The sequence below is a fragment of the Sycon ciliatum genome, chromosome 5, assembly GCF_964019385.1.
Source record: "Sycon ciliatum chromosome 5, ocSycCili1.1, whole genome shotgun sequence".
NCBI lineage: Eukaryota > Metazoa > Porifera > Calcarea > Leucosolenida > Sycettidae > Sycon > Sycon ciliatum.
Window position 1 is genome coordinate 34,188,223 of NC_088647.1, and position 17,853 is coordinate 34,206,075.

Below are 17,853 nucleotides of genomic sequence, written 5' to 3' on the forward strand. Positions count from 1 at the left end.
AGGTGCGCTCACACACACACACACACACACACACACACACACACACACACACACACACACACACACATACACACACACGCGTGCGTGTCCGCACGTTACATGTTCTTTGCAACAGCCATACCTTGGCATTATGATGATGATGTTGCCATCAGAAGCAGACTTTCACACACGCACACTTGACTTATCCGGATGCCGACTCTTAAGAGTCCACAACCAAGGGTCCATATGCCACTGCACAATTAGTGTAGGTCCTGGATCCTCTTCACTCTGAAATGTTATACCTGGGAGCGGAAACAGTCATGGGGATAGGCATCGGAAGGCATATTTACGCTCACATGTTACAAACACCGGCTCTGTAAGGTAAAAAAAAGTGTTAAGCTACCACAGCAATCTGCGCATGGAGAAGACACAGAGAAACCATCTCCTCGATCAAATCAACTGTTTTCTTTTGCTTTTTTTTGAAAAGCCCTGCTCAATGAACAAGGACTGTAAAAAAATTCTTGAGAAGACTCCTTCATTGCTCCCCTCCACGGAAATCTTTAGTAAAAGGCGAAAGATTTATTCGTGGTTGAAGGGAAGCCAGAGTATGACTTTACAGTGGTGAGTCGGTAGGTTGATGAGGCGAAAGCAGTTCAAGTGGTTGCGTTCACGACTATTTTTTGTTGTTGTCGCAATAGATCTATTTTAGAAAGGGTCATGTCACCTTATGACACGGCTCGTCTCTTCTCTAGAAATAGCGGGCAATTCCTATTGATGTTATGCCGCGTGCCGTCTTTTTTCTGGAACCATGGCAACCAATGTCTGTGCTTGATTCGTTAAGATCAGGCTGACCAGTACACGGCTGTCAAGAAGCGGCAACTTAGAAAGATGGCGTCCGTTCGAGATGGCATGGTAACCGCGCACGTGCCGTGGTCTGTGACTTGCTCATGTATGCACGCAAATGCAAGTCACAAACTCACAAAGATCGTCTTTGCATTTGGAGAAAATATCTTTGACTCTCTTTGGAGGTTGGCGAGGTTTGCCTAATCTTTACTTGATTGCGATGCCGGTATGTCCTGTCAATAATTAGAACAAAGAGAGCTGATGATCGCTTCATTGCTGAGCAGAAGTAACAATCAACTCTCCTCATGTCCTCAGTGCCAAAGGCAGACGACTGCAATTCCACAACGCTCATTTCACGATGATGGAAACAACAATCGTGTACTAGTACACACATGGACCATTTGGTCATCCCTATTCTAGCCGCTAGTCCGTCCAGCAAGCAGATATTGACTATTACGATAAGGACAACTGCGTGAACAAGGGCTCGCCCAGCAAATACAATTCAAGTCGTGACTCCAGTCAAGAATTAGGGTCTTTACTCGAGAACTTCACAAATACAGGCCAGGGCACCCCACAAAACTGATAGATGGCACGAACGAAAGACAAATAGGCTAGACAAAGTGTCCCAAGTGATTGAAAACAGCAGATCTACCAAATAAGACAGCTACATGTGCCTAAACACGATTCCCATACAGCAGAGAGTAGTATCAGGCAGAATGAAAGCCTTGGAAATGCACAAATACAGCCACGACCGCCACAGAAATTGGACGACCGCCACAAAAAAATTCTCATTGCTCTACCTCCTTGAAGGGTGAAAGTTACCAGTTATCCTATAGCGATGTCAGTTTATGCCTGTTGGAACCCCCCACAGCCCGCACGAAATACCTTTCAAATAATTCCAGGATGCAATTGCAGCTCCAGACAGGAGGAAGAAGAACACCGTGAAAAATAACGGCAACGATGCCCAAACTCTCGGGAAACGGCTGAAGTCTTCCTGAAGATGTTAACATTGAATAGCCATCGATTACCAGCGTGGTTTGGTGACTTTAGAACTGTTTTGAGACTTCGAACGAAGCGATATCTCAAATTTGATGGAATTGTTACCTGTCAAATGCGTGGGCGAGCAGGCCAGCTGACTGGTTATGCATGAACATGCATGAGCATGCATTGATTTTTCATGGTTCACGTGCAGAAAACTAAGTTGCCGCGATCCAAGTGCAGCTAACAGCCGTGAGTAGGTCCCGGGTTCGAATCCAAGCTATGGAAGTGAACTTTTTTTCTTACTAGATGATCTTTTCTTTCTAGCGGGGGGGGGGGGGGGGTACAATATGTGTACCCACCGGTACTCTGTGAGGGCGTTTGTGTTTGATTTACGGGTTTTCATAGGCAGTGCAGTAAACCTGTGCTTGCCGGACCCTGTACCAAGCGGAACCCTGTATTTTACGGGACTAATTTTCATGCACCAAGGTGCTAGGGATCAAACGAGCATCCCTGGATCAAGCGGAATCCTGTAGATTCAGGACAGTTTCCGCTGCACCAAGGGCGTCATGTGAATTATGCGAAGTACCGTTCAACACTTTTCCAGTCATCGGGCTCTCTTCCGTATCCGATTATGTTGCGAATATCGCATTGCTTCTCAGTGCGGCTTCAGGAACTATGCCATTATTTCCTGGTCACAACGATTTCCTGGTACACTAGTAAGTTCTAAGTCAGTCTCCCTGTGTGTTCACGCTGTTGTGTTTCTACCGTAGGTGCTGTTGCTGGATGAAAGCAAAACGGTCATCTCGTCCTTTTCATGCCCGGCCAGTAAGGTGAGCACGTTATCATGTAGCAGCGCATGTGGCCATTGTGCCCATTGCAAACACTTGTAGCACTTGACGGTAGCCAGTTTGAGCAAAGCGGTAAGTCAGCCTACGTCGTATACTGGGCTGCACTGGGCTGCAGCTCACAAAGCTGAGTAGAAAGAGGTTCCGCCCACCGTAATTACAGTGAAACCTCGTTAGGAAGAACACTGATAAGACAAATGTTTGCTTAAGAAGAACTAGTATTCGTAACTCCATTGGATAAATCACTGTGTATTCACTGGGGAAAGGTGAAAGCCAAAACTCACCAAAAAAGCTTAAAGGGAAGTTAAGGCAAAAATTAAAATTTCACCAGTTGTAGTCTTCGGGGTGCTGAGTCGAATGGTCTTGGTCCGAGAAAGCTGAGACGCTCCCTTCCTACTTGAATCCCAATCGAACTCGCGCACTTCCACCGAAACTGGGTGACTGCGCCCTACTAGATGGGGATTTGTATGCAAAATGTCACTAAAAGCGCCGTTTCGTTCTTATAAAAGCACGGATGACCGCGATTGGCCCATATGTTGTAGTCTTTTGGACGCTGAGTCGACTGGTTTTGGTCCGAAAAGGCTGCGATGCAGCGTTCCTCCTTTATTCCCAATCGAACATGGTTGAACAAGTGGTCACGTGCTCCTGGGTGCCCAAATCACCTGGTCACCCGCCAGCAGGCGACAACTTTCACACCAAGGTTCAACTCGAGTTCAACTCGAGTGACAGGACTGCACCCAAAAAAGGTCAAACAGGCTAGTAAGTTGTACCCTGCAGGCACGGTGACCAGCTGACTGGTGTACGCAGGAGCACGTGACCGCTTGTTCAAGCATGTTCGATTGGGAATAAAGGAGGAACGCTGCATCGCAGCCTTTTCGGACCAAAACCAGTCGACTCAGCGTCCAAAAGACTACAACATATGGGCCAATCGCGGTCATCCGTGCTTTTATAAGAACGAAATGGCGCTTTTAGTGACATTTTGCATACAAATCCCCATCTAGTAGGGCGCAGTCACCCAGTTTCGGTGGAAGTGCGCGAGTTCGATTGGGATTCAAGTAGGAAGGGAGCGTCTCAGCTTTCTCGGACCAAGACCATTCGACTCAGCACCCCGAAGACTACAACTGGTGAAATTTTAATTTTTGCCTTAACTTCCCCTTTAAAGTCACAAAAGGGAACAGTCTCGACCCCGGTCTCGATCCACACATGTTTTTTGTATCTCCTGCCAGTCACAAAACAATGCGAGTTTTTGCATTTTTTGCAGAATTACCATGCATGTCGAACGTCGGCCCGGTTTTTTTGAGCTTCGTAATGTTTTCCCGTTACCCGATATCGTCTTTTGTCACGGCTGGGAGTGAGTACCGTATTTATATCGTCCTTTTTTGCTGAGGATCTCTAAAATGTTAATCGCTGGATATACTGTAACCCTATTAGAGAACCAGCACATGTACCTGTATAGTCAAAAAGCGCTTTTTTCCGCTGAATGGCTGAATCGCGCTTGGTGTGACCGCAGCCTAAAGGCATGGACTGAGTCGGTGGGTCATTCTATTACTCGACTCCTGCAACTGGCGACAGCTCAGCCTCTAAATGTGACTGTGCGCTAGGGAGTCAATATATTACAACCTTTGTATGTCGCTCACAGGAGAGGTTGCATATTATTTTTGTCTATGAATATGGGACCACCGTAGTGCCGATTAGTTGCGATGACAAGACTAGGCTGGACCACAAGAACAGGATCACCACCAGCCATGCATAAACAAACGTGTGGCTAAATGGGTGAAGGGGATGATGCGGCTAGGAGATGATGCTGTTGCCGTGACGATCAACTGGGCTTGAGCTTGGACTTGCTCAACGCGCAGCGTCACTCATCTCCCGGTGTGGGTAATTCAGGGACCTAATCAACCTTCGTCTAATTCACACCACTAACGGCCACTGTTCTGTGTTTGTACTGCGCACCTAGCGTTGCCATGGTTACCCAATCTCGGCTAAAACAATAGTGGTGCTTTTTGGTTAGGGCATGGATTATCCTTGCTTGCGTTTGTTTGTGTTGTTTCATTTGATGTTTGTCTGCATGCTGGAAAGAAATTTGAAAGTTCTGCCACTGTGCGTAAGTTGTGTTTGAAAGCTGTTGGCAACAACAGTAAAGTCATACTCTGGCTTCCCTTCAACCACGAATAAATCTTTCGCCTTTTACTAAAGATTTCCGTGGAGGGGAGCAATGAAGGAGTCTTCTCAAGAATTTTTTTATAGCCCTTGTTCATTGAGCAGGGCTGCATATAAATAAAGAAAGAGAGTTGTGGTGGGTTATTCGACCTACAATATTGAATTTTTGACTGCGGTCTGCTTATTGCATGGAAAGCATGCAAGCGCTGTAAAATTTGGAACACTACGTACAACCCAGAGTACTATATAGCCCCCCCCCCCCCCTTAAATCACTCCTGATCTACATCAGCCTGTACAGGCCTGATAACTGAGCTCTGGATATTGTCAACCATAAGATCATAATGTGCGTGTATGTGTGTTTGTGTTGTTGTTGGTGTATTCACGGTTGCAGCTTGTTGCCGGTGAAGAATTCGAAACCGCTCGCTATCTCATTTCAGTGGACGAGGTGGAATCCTCTCAGCCGCCACCTGCCAAGAAGCCGTGTGTCGTGCGGGTATGTCATCACAAGTGCCTCGTAGTGTACTCTCGTGTATAAGCATGTGTCTCGGCTACCTCACAGGGGCGTCACACAGTCCTAAAATACTAGTAGATAGTGGTATGACCGATGGGAGGTGAGGAGGAAGAGGGGTACGGGGAACACCTCCTGCGAAAAAAATCAAATTTGGGATCACGGGGGCTATTAGTCATCACAATCACTTCAGGACTGTTTCCACAATGGATATAAAAACGCCTCCCCCGCAATTTTGTCCAAATTTGGGCTCTGTTTATGTCCATTGTAGAAGCTGTCGTTAAAAGCACGAAATAGTGGTTGCGACTTTGGCGATGACTTGTTTTGTCGCACTGGGAAACGGAGCGTCTCTGAAAGCTTGTATCCCTGGTGATGGTTGTGCCTGAAGAGCACTATATAAGTGGTTCTCTTCGGGCACAAAGCTGTGAAACCTGACGCTACTTCTCGGTGCAATCAGAACCAGTGGCTTCCTTCAGCAAAAGCTGCTCCTAGTGCCCGTACCGCTGCAAGCCTGGCTGATTGAATCGGTCTTCAATCGCACTCACGATGTTGTCAACAGCCTAGTAAGATACTGGTCGATAGTGCTCCTCAACAGTGGCTGGGTAGTGAGCAGCTGCTGCGCCTGCTTCTGTTGTATCGATTTATATTGTTTATGGGTTTTATCCCCGTATAGGTTCGTATTCGCAGACGCAAGACACCGATTGATTAGGGTTATCTCCATTGTATTATTGACGGGACAAGAGTAGAGACAAGACTAAAAACAAGGCAAAGGCTGAGCCTGGACTGGACTGAGACTAAAGCTCGACGAAGACAAGACGGACGCAAGATCAGACTCTACAAGCTTAGACTAAGATGAGACTGAAACCTTCCAGGATGAAATCCCCAATATAGTTAGAAGAGAGAATGTTACGGTAGGTGCTTTCCGTCGCCGCGGGAGCTCAGGATCAGCCACGTCAACAGAGGACTGTTTTTTCAAGTGCGCCGGCCCAAACTTTATCGAACCCTGTGTGGCATTGGAGCTTCCCCAGTGCCTGTACAGTGCCAGCAGCCGTGCGCTGACCGTCAGCTGCAGACGGGGACTTCTGCTGCAACGCCACACTCAAGTTGTCAGCAAGACGTAGGACCAGATGCCCAGGGCTGACACCAAACAGGAAGTCAAATAATTCAAGCTGATGGCCAACACCGTTACACATTGCAGACATTTCGTAGTCATATTTGGCCATATCAACGAACCTCTTGATGCTGGCTTGGATAAGTTCGTAGTTCATGAGAACACTGTGCAGCAAGGCGGCACGTACTGTCCAACGAGCTGGACACAGAGTGTGGAAACCTGGCTCGTCGGGCGAAATCTCCTCCTTCTGTTTGCTGAACTCAGGTGTCCGCATGGCAGAGTACTTAAAGGGAGTTTGCTCAATTCGAATGTGGTGTCAAGAGCATCCTTCACGACATTGACATCCCTCACCATTCCTTGGCAGGCCAGATTCAACAAATGTCCGTAGCAATGCATTAAGATTGCTTTGGCTTACTTGTCCTGGATGTGGTGGGCTATAGCATTCCGTGTGCCCTTCATAACTGCTGCGCGGTCATGGCTGGGCATCTGCAGTTGGTTTAGTGACATGCCCATGCGAATACTGCTGTCTTTTATGAAGTTTTGTACAAGTTCGAAGATCCTTGATTTTTGCTTTTCTGGTTGAATTAGGCGGACAATCCTGGATGAAAAGTGGTACGACCCTGGTCCTACTGGTCATGCCTTGTGTGGCGCCTCTGCATTAGATCTGTAATACATTTTTTATGTTAAAACTATGATTTGGATTGCCGTTGAACCGAAGGGCTGTAGTGATCTGATGTGACTTCGATACTGCATGTACTTCCAATTTCTGTGTGTGTGGGTGTGTGTGTGTATGTGTATATGAGTGCCGTCTCTGCAACAAACGTTTTCGGCTTCCATGAGATCTCAACCGGCATGTGGCTCGCCAGCATTGACTCTCTTACCCTGACTCTGGCTCCCTGTCACAAGGGAGTGACGTGGCCCTATGGGGCAGTCATGCTATAGTAGTTGTAGTAGTAGTGTGTATGTGTGTGTGTGTGTGTGTGTACGTGTACGTGTGTGCGTGTGTGCGTGCATGTGTATGTATGGTGCTGTGTCTCTGCTGGTTCTGGATTCCTCCAGCCACGTGGTCCAGCACTGTCCAGGCCGAAACACTCCTACTCGGCGCCAGCACAAGTAGAGCAATCTCAAGCTCGCATGCCCTATCCTCCTGGAGCAAATTGCAATGACGCCAATGCTCGCAGCTACGTCCCCGACGTGGCGCCCAAGCAACGATCGATCCCTCGCCAACTCAAGATGCTGTCCAGCCAAACTGACGCCCATAGCTCAGACGAACCTGGTGACGTTGCAGTGATGTCCAGCCGTGCGCCAGAAGAGTACCGCAAGCAGCCCGTGTGCTTGGTAACGTCCGATGAGAAGGCCAACCGCACCAGACGTTCTCGCTCACCGCAAACCGTTGACCCGACTCCGCTCAGCACACACAGAGGTTGGAGTGCTGAACAAGAACAACCTGCCCTGCCTAGTTCAGCCATGCGGAGGAATGACGAGATCGACGATAGTGTCCATCATCCCCAATACGATAGTATCTATCAACACACTGACAACACAGCCATTGTGTTGGATGGGCTTCAGCCTGATGACAGTGTTGCGGCTGACACCAGTCCAGGTCGGGCCTTGGCTGATGTGCACGGTGCAGAGGAGTATTCAGTTGCCGTCTTCCCGCCGGCGTGCGAAGTGTGAGTTTGTGGCGTTGCTGCCCGTGTATTCCTAATCTTTGTGTGTGTGTGTGTGTGTGTGTGTGTGTGTGTGTGTGTGCGCGCGTGTATGTGTGTGTGTGTGTGTGTGTGTGCGTGCGTGCGTGTGTGCATGTGCGTGCATGAGTGTGCACACTTGCAAGTACTCCTCAACAATATCATGCATCAGTGTGTGCCAGCACTTCAGTTCTTGTGACCGTAGTCTCATTATGCTATACACGTCATGTTTGAACTAAACCGTGGTAAGCCAGGGTCCGGATTTCACTTTCCATCACTGCTCTTTTAATACTTTAGAACCGGAAAGTTTAACGACCAAAAAGTTTAACGTTTTTGTGTAATTTGGCATGATAACGTGCAGAAAGTTTAACAATGGCTACCTGGCCACACATCTGTATGCGCATCTTTACACAGACATCTCAAACCGGGTTCGCGATAACATTTCTTCAAATAACGGAAAAAAAGTTGGTCGTTAAAACGTTAGACTTTGTGACTCGTTAGACTTTCCGGTTTTACAGTACACGTTTCCAGAAGTTGGCTGATGTGTCTTATAATGTGGTTGTGTTTCATGGCAGGCCTATCAATCGATCAGCAAACGAAATCATCGCGCTCATCCGTGGATCTGGCCACCAAAGTACCCAAGCAGCAGCTGTATAGAGGTACATGCGGATGTGTCTGCATTCGTGCTATGACTGCGTCAAAGCGTGTACGGGTGCTGTCCCACCTCGCGCAGTGCTGAGCCTTGTACAGCTCTTGCGCTGCGGGCATCCTTCATCTTCGGGTTCCAGGCAGCGTGAAGTCTGTGTGTGAGTGGCGCTCTTGTTACACCGGCTGTTTTAATGCTGCGGCCGAGACACGCAACATGTAATGCTCAACTGAACGTGTTCATTGCGTAGGGTGTAGATATCGACGATAGGCTTTACTGCACTGTGCTCATAGCAAGCTGGAGCAATTGGCTATGCACGCCGACCACCGAGTATGAATGTGACAGTTGTCACCTAGGCTAGGAGGCTGCCCACAGCTGAGCAGTCCACCGTTTACATCAACACGTGTTTGTGCTTGGGCGTGGTGTTGGTAGAAGAGCTTCCATGATTGAGTCTACTCCGCGGTGCCGTGCTGCGGGTACACAGCTTCTGAAGGCAGCCCTCACTGACACACAGTCACTGAACATTTTCATTTGATTTTTAGTGCAGGTCTCCGACCGCGTCATGGTTCGGGAATTCGACTTCAAGTCTGCACCGAATTTTTATTTAGGAATACCTATATCATCCCCTTGTACCGAGGGATCAAGTTTGCTTGAACAGTATTCCGTGAACAGTATTCCATTATCTAGCCTCTGAAGACAAATTCACACTGTAGTATGATAATTATTTGAAGGCAAAACATGATCGTGCTACTCCTAAACAATTATGACTTTGCTTTGTTCTAGCTTAGGAAAAATGTTATCCAATTTTTATCTACGTATCACTGACTACTCCAGGCGTGCCAGTTATGGACACCCCATTACGTGGATGGGATAGTCACTGTATGCAGTGAAACCATAACCATGATGATACTGTACATGTACCTTCAAAGGACATACACATTATGTACTTATCTTCTTTATATCCCCCCCCCCCCCCCGGCCCCCCCCCCCCCCCCCCCCATCGCTGTCATATTACTGGGCTATGATCGCGCTTGACTTTGCGCAGTAATAATTATAATAGAATACGAATACGAATATCTGAGGTACTCCATATCCAAGTTCAACTGACCGTGAACCGATATACAATGTCTTTGTACTTGTAAAAAGTCCTGTGTGGCCATTGCAAGGTACAGTACAGTGCTGCACAATGAAATCCGGTCGTGAGAGTCAAACACGCACCGAGCAATGCCCCTTTATAGAAGAACTGGCGCTCATAGCACAGTCACTGGGTATAAATATGGATATTTTAGAGAAGAAGAAGAGCTCTCGTTATTCCGAACAAATAGCATCGCCGGGTCCCGGCTTGGCTTTCGTCCTAAAAGTAAAAAGAGGTTTGATCGTGCTTAAGCTGGTTTCACTGTACTCTGGTTTGGTCTTGTTTAGTTAGGTTGCCAGAATGGGGGGGGGGGGGGGCAGGGGCGTCAGACACGGTGCGGTCACTATGGTATTGACCGTACCACTTTTGCCCCAGGTACCCCGTGAATCAATAAAACACACTGATCTGGGCTCTAAATTTCCAAAATTTCGGTTCCGGCGGCACCCCTCCCTCGCAAGCAAATTGTACTTCAGATGGCTAACCGTACCACACTAAAATACCTTCCGACGCCCCTGGGGGGGGGGGGGGGGGGGGCAATGATCTTGGTGACACTGTTTCACCCATCAATGGCAGCCATCATGCTTGGTGGAACTGGAAGGCCCGGCGCTTATCCGCAGTATGTGCATACGTAGATCTATGTGCATGATCAGTTTGTATGATGTGCCACGTCCAAATAAACGACCGCCGGGGCAAAGATCAAAGAGGAGATTATCATTCTATTTCATACAAGTACATGTATTATCAAGAGACAAGAGTACTAGTACCAACGTCCAAGACGGCAAGAGTGCATACTGCGAAGCGTGAAATTTTCGCGGCGTTTTTAGTTCGCGTTTTCAGAATCCGGACAGGTTTGCGAGGTTTTAATTTTACGATTGCAGAATGGCATTCTTGCTAAACCTTTCATGGATCTCCTTTTCGCGCTGTCTAAATTTCGCGATTTCCACGCAGTCGCGAATTTCGCAGAAATTAGACCATCGCAATAATTTCACGGTTTACAGACTGTCAGTAATAAATAAAATAAAAAATAATACATGTAATTGTTTATGGACTCTTGCTATAGCGCTAGTACATACATGTATGGGGGTTATGTAGCACTGAGCCTGCAGACGTAGGCAGCATGCATGCAGTCAGTACCAATACTGTGCAATACTACAGTCTACAAGACTCTACATGTACCATAATACTGTACCACCATACCAGTACGTGCGAGTCCAGACACGTACACGTGTACATGTACGGTAGTAAATAAAGAAAAAAAAGACACGGCCGGGTAGTAAAGTGATTGGGGGATTTCCCACTTCCTCCTTCTCGACCTTTCCATCTGGTTTCCATTGGCGACCACTACAAAGCTTGCGTGTGTTGTTGCATGTTTCTTTTGTCAAGTCCTCACTTTTTGAGTTTCATTCGTGTGCTCTTCAAGCACCAGTTCCTCGGCGTTTCCTCAAGAAAGCTGAGCTGGTCACGATCTTACTCCTCACCTGGGTGTTGGCCAGTTGGTTTGTTTAGACCCGACCATGGCTCGGCTACTGCTGGCCTTGTCGCTGATCACGGTGGCCCTAGGCATGGCTCTAGGTAGGGATCAAACTGAAACGTTGCCTCGCTCGGACTTGGCTGTACCGACCATGCGAATCCTCTACTGGTGAGTCACGACTAACGTAACATTCATATGATCGTGCCAACACCATGAACACTGTGCAATTATAGACAGGATGGGGAACTTGGAGCGTCTGCACACCATCATGATATTTGCCCAGCGCCGGTAGTTTGTACAATGGTGTAGTTGATCTTCAAGTTCTGAAAATGTGAAATAATAATTATTAGCAGACACTCTTTTATTCAGTAGTACATGCACCAGATCAGAGTGTAAGGATAACAACACGACGCAATCAGGTTACGTTTGGTTGGTCACATTCCCAAATGGGAATCACTTGGAATCACTCGGAATCATTCTCGCCCGTTTGGTTGGTCAAAAAAGTGCGTTAGGTTGGTCCCATTCCACATGATTCCAGAATGGGAATCGCTGAGAATGATTCTTTTTGGAGAATGATCATTCCACCTCACATGCTGGAATGAGCATTCTCATTCCGGAATCAAAAATGATAATGGCTGCCACGAGCCAAACAATGTAGCAACAGGTTCAAGTGCCTCAAATCATGCACTCAGAAGTACCTTGACTCTCTCAAGAAAACTAGAGTCGGGTAAAAGAAAAGACAGCCGCCGTTCCGCAACGACATCATGGAATTGCTATGTCCAGTGATTCCTAATTGATTCTGGCGCGTTAGTTTGGTCAGGTGATTCTTGCCGATTCTCATTCCAGGATGGTTCTCATTTACATTCTGAAAATGCCCAACCAAACGCAACCTCAGTTAGTTAGTTTGAAATCCAATCTTGCGAGTCGCACTGGGTGCTGTGCAGCGCCAGACCTGTGATCACTGGGCTGTGCACTGCTAGTATAGGTCACGGTTGATGCATGCTGCAAACTTGACTCGTGCGATGGGATTTCATAGAGCAGCGCCGTATACTGGTATGTGCATGCAGTTGTCTAGGTGTTACAGTACACTGACGGCGAGTTGTGGTACAATTATGTAGTTTGAGAGATAGTGCCCACTGCACCTTGGCGCAGAGCCGTGCACGCATACGAAGAACGGAAAGACTTGTTATGCAATACGCCAATTCACACACGCACACGAACAAATAACATAGAGGAACTGAGTACACTCGTACCTCGGTTATCCGGACCACGAATTTACTGGCAATTCGGTCTGCCGGGCACACTTTGGGCGAGTTTCAGTGGAAATATTACTACTCCTTTGTCACTTGTATAATTAGTGACGTCACGTTCCATATAATGGCCTTTCCCCATCATGATGTGTGTGATTCGGAGTTGCGGACATTTCAAAGTTACGGTCAGTGCCCGGTCCCAGACCGCCCGATAAACGAGGTATAAGTGTTGTAGAAATTGTCCGATCATCAAGCACTCGCAAATATCTCAAGAACACGTCCGCAGTGTCTACTCCAGGGCCGGTCAGCGACCCGGTTTGGGGGTACTTGGACCTGTTTGAAAAAAAAAGAGAGAACAGCGGGCCACGTGCGACACGGTTGGGAGTAAACATGTTGATAATTTTTGGTTCTTCAAGTGGGTAAACAGGCTGCTGGTGCGTTGACCATGTTGACAGTGTGCCCAGCACCCTTTGTTCTTGCATGTACATCAGAGAGTCGTAAACCTATTTACGACAGGGAGTCATAAACCTATTTACGACAGGGAGTCATAAACCTATTTACGACAGGGAGTCATAAACCTATTTACGACAGGGAGTCGTAAACCTATTTACAAATGCCTGATGTATATGCAGTAGCCGCCCTTGAGCGTTACGCGCCCGGCGCTGGCCCGGTTGCAAGAGGTTTTCCAGGTAGACACATGTACTGTACCCGGCTGGGTTGAACACCTAGAGCAGACACTGATACGGTCTTGCATGTTGCTAGTGCAGCATGGCCACAACTAGGCATTGGCAACACAACCATATTGTGTAGTGTGTACAAAAGAAAAAAAATTCTCATTTCTATGTGGAAGGTATAAATTTTGATTACCGGCTTTCAGTGGAAATCAGAAACTGTCCAACAGCGGCGGCCTATGCTGGATTGTGCGTACTCTGCCTAACTCCTGGTGTCTGCAGCCCTGCAATGAGATCTCATTCAGCTCTGAACTGTCCCATCTACTATTCTAGCATGCTAACGCATCGAGTTCCCCCGCTGTCAACATTTATCGTCATTTTGTTAAAATTCTTCCTCACCATGTGAATGTGCTGCTGTGCTGTGCGCGTATCAATCACGGACGTCGAATGCAGCTTCTCGCTGCACGTGGGCGTTTCATTGTGTTTTGCTAGGTTTTTATTGTCTGTGTGTTCGGTGTTTGAACTGTGCGTGCTAGCTACTCCTGAGGGTACCGCAACGCCTTCCAGCAGGTGACTCAGGCGCTCAAGCAGCGCTTTCCTGAGCTACAGGTGGAGGGTGGCAACTTTCCGCCGTCGCAGACCAACACGATGATTGCGACGGCGCTTTCTTACGGCAAGCTGCTGGCCATTGCAGCGCTGATCATTGCCGATGCCAGGGTGCCGGCAGGAGAGGGCCCCGAGTGGTTCGACTGGATGAGGACGAACAAGGTGAGCGTGGGCGTAGGCTGATATAAATCAACTAGGCTGTACAGATTTGCACAGCCTAGTTGCATGTACATTATACAGCACTGTACAGATTTTTTTTAACAGGACATGAAATTATTTTTTCGGCAAACATTTTGTTTTAACCCTTTATGTACTGAAAAAATTGTACACAGACTGAATTTGATCTCGACTCACCTCAAATTCTATAATTATCTGGGTCATAACTTTAGTCTCCTTTTGACGATTTTTTCAATCTTGGGCTTCCTGGAAAGCTCGTCGCAAGAGGAACACATTGCGCCCACGCTTGCCACCATGAAGGTCAAAACGCCAGCGCTACAGCCCAGCGTCTTAGCTGCAACGCCAATATTCCGACAGAAGTCGTCTTGCATCAGCCATTTCGCTCTCCTTGCTCGTAACAACTAACTTTTACTTCAAAAAAAATTCACAAACTGCCATGAGTCCGTTTTCCATTTTGATAATGTTTCTACGTCACTGCATGCCCAGAATGATGGGGAAATCCCTCATTCAAATTTGCGCGAGCGGCTATTGAGCGACATTTGCCGCGATTCGACTTTCGAGCTTCGTAACTCTGGAACTACACATCAAAGCGCTTCAGCGATTGTTTCAATGGACAGCTGGGAGTTTTCTCTTTGACCTACATATTTAGTTTTCGGATATAACCCAGGAACGACTGAGTTACGATCGATTGAAATTTTGAAAAGTTTCGATCCCAGGGGATCGAAAGTTGTACAGTCCGTACACAAAGGGTTAAATGTTTGGCACCTATGATCAGGGGATGGCCCACGCCTGGTAAAAAAAGTAAATAATTAAAGAAAAAATTAAAAATTAAAGGTTCTGTGTTCCGGCTCTCCGCCTTCTCCGCGAACATAAGAAAACTAGAGGAGAACAAACAAACACAAGAAGCAAGAATGGCACGAAAAGCAGAAATTATGAGAACATGGTATAAATGAGCACGGCCATCAACCTCAACAGGGGATAGCCGCCTCGGCAACAACAAGAGCAGCTGAGTCCGCGGCAAAGACCGGTTTGTACAGCCTAGTTGCATGTACATTATAACTTAAGTACTGTACAGATTTGCACAGCCTAGGTGCATGTACATTATAAATACTGAAGTTTTATTGTCATTGTGCGTGTACTTTCAGGGGCGTCGCACACGGTACGGTCACTACGGTATTGACCGTACCACTATTTGCCCCAAGTACCCCGTGAATCAATAAAATGCCCTGATTTGGGCTCCAAATTTCCAAAATTTTCGGCTCAGCCATCCCTCCCCCACGAGTAAATTGTACTTCAGATGGCTGACCGTACCACACTAAAATACATTCCGACGCCCCTGACTTTGTTTTCACCTGCAGTTTAGCCTCTGCATGTTGCCCTGGCTGACGTGTATTCTTGTTTTCACGCCTTTCTCGGGGTCTCGTGTGTGTGTGTGCGTGCGTGTGTACTTGTGTCCATGTGCAGCTGTCATCCGTACTGATCACGTTCTTTGCTTGCAACGCCATCGAGCAGCAACTGTTAGCGACGGGTGCTTTCGAAGTGTCCTTGAACGGTATGTTCAATTTGTCAGCCGCCTCATCCTTGTTTCTGACTATACAGTCGGAGGTTTCTTGCGATCATGTGTCCGGTTCCCTTTCCAGCTTGTGGAAATCGGCTGGAGCGTATTTACGCCTCCTGGAGAACAATGGAGTGCGGTTTTGCGTTTCGGCTATCTTGCCTATCTGGGTATTTTCATTTGCTGGAAAACAAGTGGCGAGCACGGCAGACACGAGCGCCCAACCAAGAGACCAACACACAGCTAACTGCATACGCACAGAGAGGAGATTGTCGCCATGCAGTGTGTTGTGCTTTTTTTTCGCTTTGTTGTTTTGTTTGGAAAGTGTTTTGTCTCCATTTCGTGTGCATGTATGCAGTACTAGTATACTACTTACGTCGCTCATACTGTGCTCAATACCCACACGTCCACTGCTCATACTCTGCTCAATAGTACGCACACTTCCTCTGCTCATACAGGCTCAATATCCGGGCTAGAGCTTTGTAACACAGAAGGCAGCACGGTTTGTTTGCTGCCACTCAAGAGCCTCACACTAAGCGATCCTCGGGCAACATAATTACACAAATGTTGTGTGTTTGTGTGTGCGCATGGGTGTGTGTCTGCGTGTGTGTAGGACATGATGTGTTCTCCAAGCTACAGTCTGGCCGCCTGCCTTCTCTTGAGGAGATGGTTTCTTTCGTCAACATGGCCAAGCGTTACGAGTCGCAGTAAAGGAAGGTAGGCTCTTCATGCATAACTATCTCAGTGTCTGCTCCAGAGCCGGGTCAGCGACCCTGTTGGGGGGGGGGGGGGGGGTACTTGGACCCGCTTGGAAAAAGAACACAGGGTCACTCACTTGTTACCCGGTTGGGACTCAATCAGGAAGTCCTAAGACTCGCTGATGTACAATAGCCGCACTTGAATGTACCCGGAACTGACCCGGTTGCAAGAGTTGTACCAGGTACACGTGCACCCGGCTGATTTGAAATCCTAGAGCAGACACTGTATCCATGATCTGGATTAGGCATGCGCACAGTAGAGTTAGTCCCCTGTTCACACACTGGTCTGAAGATAGTAATTATTATTCGCCAGTTGTTGTTATATCCAAGTTGTTGTTATTTGCAAGGTTGACGTTGACATGGACAGCTGTAGCAGTGGCAATTAAATTGCCCTATTTTTCCAGTATAAGCCGCACTTTGAACACACAAAATTCACCCAAAAAAAGGGGGTGCGCCTTTTACTCTGATCAAATTAACGGTGATAAATAGGATCGATGTCTGTATTTCGTGGCAAGGGGGGGGGGGGGGGGGGGGGATGGCTTATACTCCGGAAATATGGTACAGTTAGAATGACCAAGCATAAGCATTTGCGATGCACATGACATTTCTACCGACGAGCCATGTCTATTTCTGCGGTCTCTTGAGGCATGTTTGTTTCTGCGGTCTCTTGACTTCAGGTGTCGCTGGCGTGTACCGTCGTGCTACCAACGCCGTGCTCGTGACGACGCGAGGTTCAACCGCTCCCGTCCTGGGTGGCACTTCGCGTCCGATATCCCCCCACGCTCTGTTGTTCGTGGGACGGCAAGTAGCACACGGTGCAGCTTCAGACCTCCTCACCTTTTCACTGTGTCCCATCTATCATAAGTTATACCCGCATGACTGCAGGCTGTGCATGCTTTACAAGCCACTAGCTTATAAACCATTATCCACCGTATACTCCTTCTCGCTGCATCTCGAAATTGCACTCTAATAGATTTCTATAAACAAATTCGTATGTACAGAAAGCTTCTTCCGAGAAAACCATGCGTTCGGCACGTCTTTTTTTAGTTTCTTTTCTGCACGCGCCTGCATGTTGCGCAACATTTCGTGTTTCTCCCGGACGAACATCTAAGGTTTCTGCTGCACAATCACGAGCCTTTTGGTGACAAGTGGCTTTTGATGTGGGGTTTTTTTCTAGACTTATGGCCAGCACCTGCTGTCAGGATATTTTTTGTGTTTTTTTATTTATTTATATCATGGCGGTGATAAGATCATATTTCAACGTTCTGTGACGGCTTCTTCTGATTTTGGCTGCGTCGGGGTGAATTTGACGGAACTCAATCCTATCAGACGGGGGAATTGCCTTGCAGGATATAATTATGTACGATGGATACTGTGTGCACGATTGTACTTCAATATTGCATGTTAAATCGAGCTATGCCTTTCCTGGGGGGATGCACCTCCTCCATAATCCAGTTGATGGCTCTCCA

At 47.5% G+C, this 17,853-nt stretch overlaps 2 protein-coding genes and 2 non-coding genes across 4 annotated transcripts; 3 read left to right on the top strand and 1 right to left on the bottom strand.

Annotated features, from left to right (window-relative positions):
- Window positions 1–464: 464 nt before the first annotated feature.
- LOC135818633 (U5 spliceosomal RNA) lies at window positions 465–588 on the bottom strand. Its single transcript, XR_010553734.1, has one exon. It is a non-coding gene; the product is annotated as a U5 spliceosomal RNA (small nuclear RNA).
- Window positions 589–2,573: 1,985 nt separating this feature from the next.
- Window positions 2,574–9,579, top strand: LOC135818436 (uncharacterized; the record flags this gene model as incomplete). The annotated part of the gene is given in 4 exon segments (XM_065331808.1): window positions 2,574–2,633; window positions 5,200–5,301; window positions 7,487–8,100; window positions 8,691–9,579. Coding segments are annotated over 4 exon segments (858 nt in total), but the record flags the coding sequence as incomplete, so codon positions are not given.
- Window positions 4,794–4,917, top strand: LOC135818645 (U5 spliceosomal RNA). The gene has a single exon (XR_010553744.1). It is a non-coding gene; the product is annotated as a U5 spliceosomal RNA (small nuclear RNA).
- Window positions 9,580–11,279: 1,700 nt separating the features above from the next.
- Window positions 11,280–17,650, top strand: LOC135818437 (thioredoxin reductase-like selenoprotein T1a). The gene is made up of 5 exons (XM_065331809.1): window positions 11,280–11,535; window positions 13,825–14,056; window positions 15,536–15,623; window positions 16,240–16,343; window positions 17,062–17,650. Exons 2-4 carry the CDS (start codon window positions 13,937–13,939, stop codon window positions 16,335–16,337), a joined length of 306 nt encoding a protein of 101 aa, XP_065187881.1. The 5' UTR covers window positions 11,280–11,535; window positions 13,825–13,936; the 3' UTR covers window positions 16,338–16,343; window positions 17,062–17,650.
- Window positions 17,651–17,853: the final 203 nt, after the last annotated feature.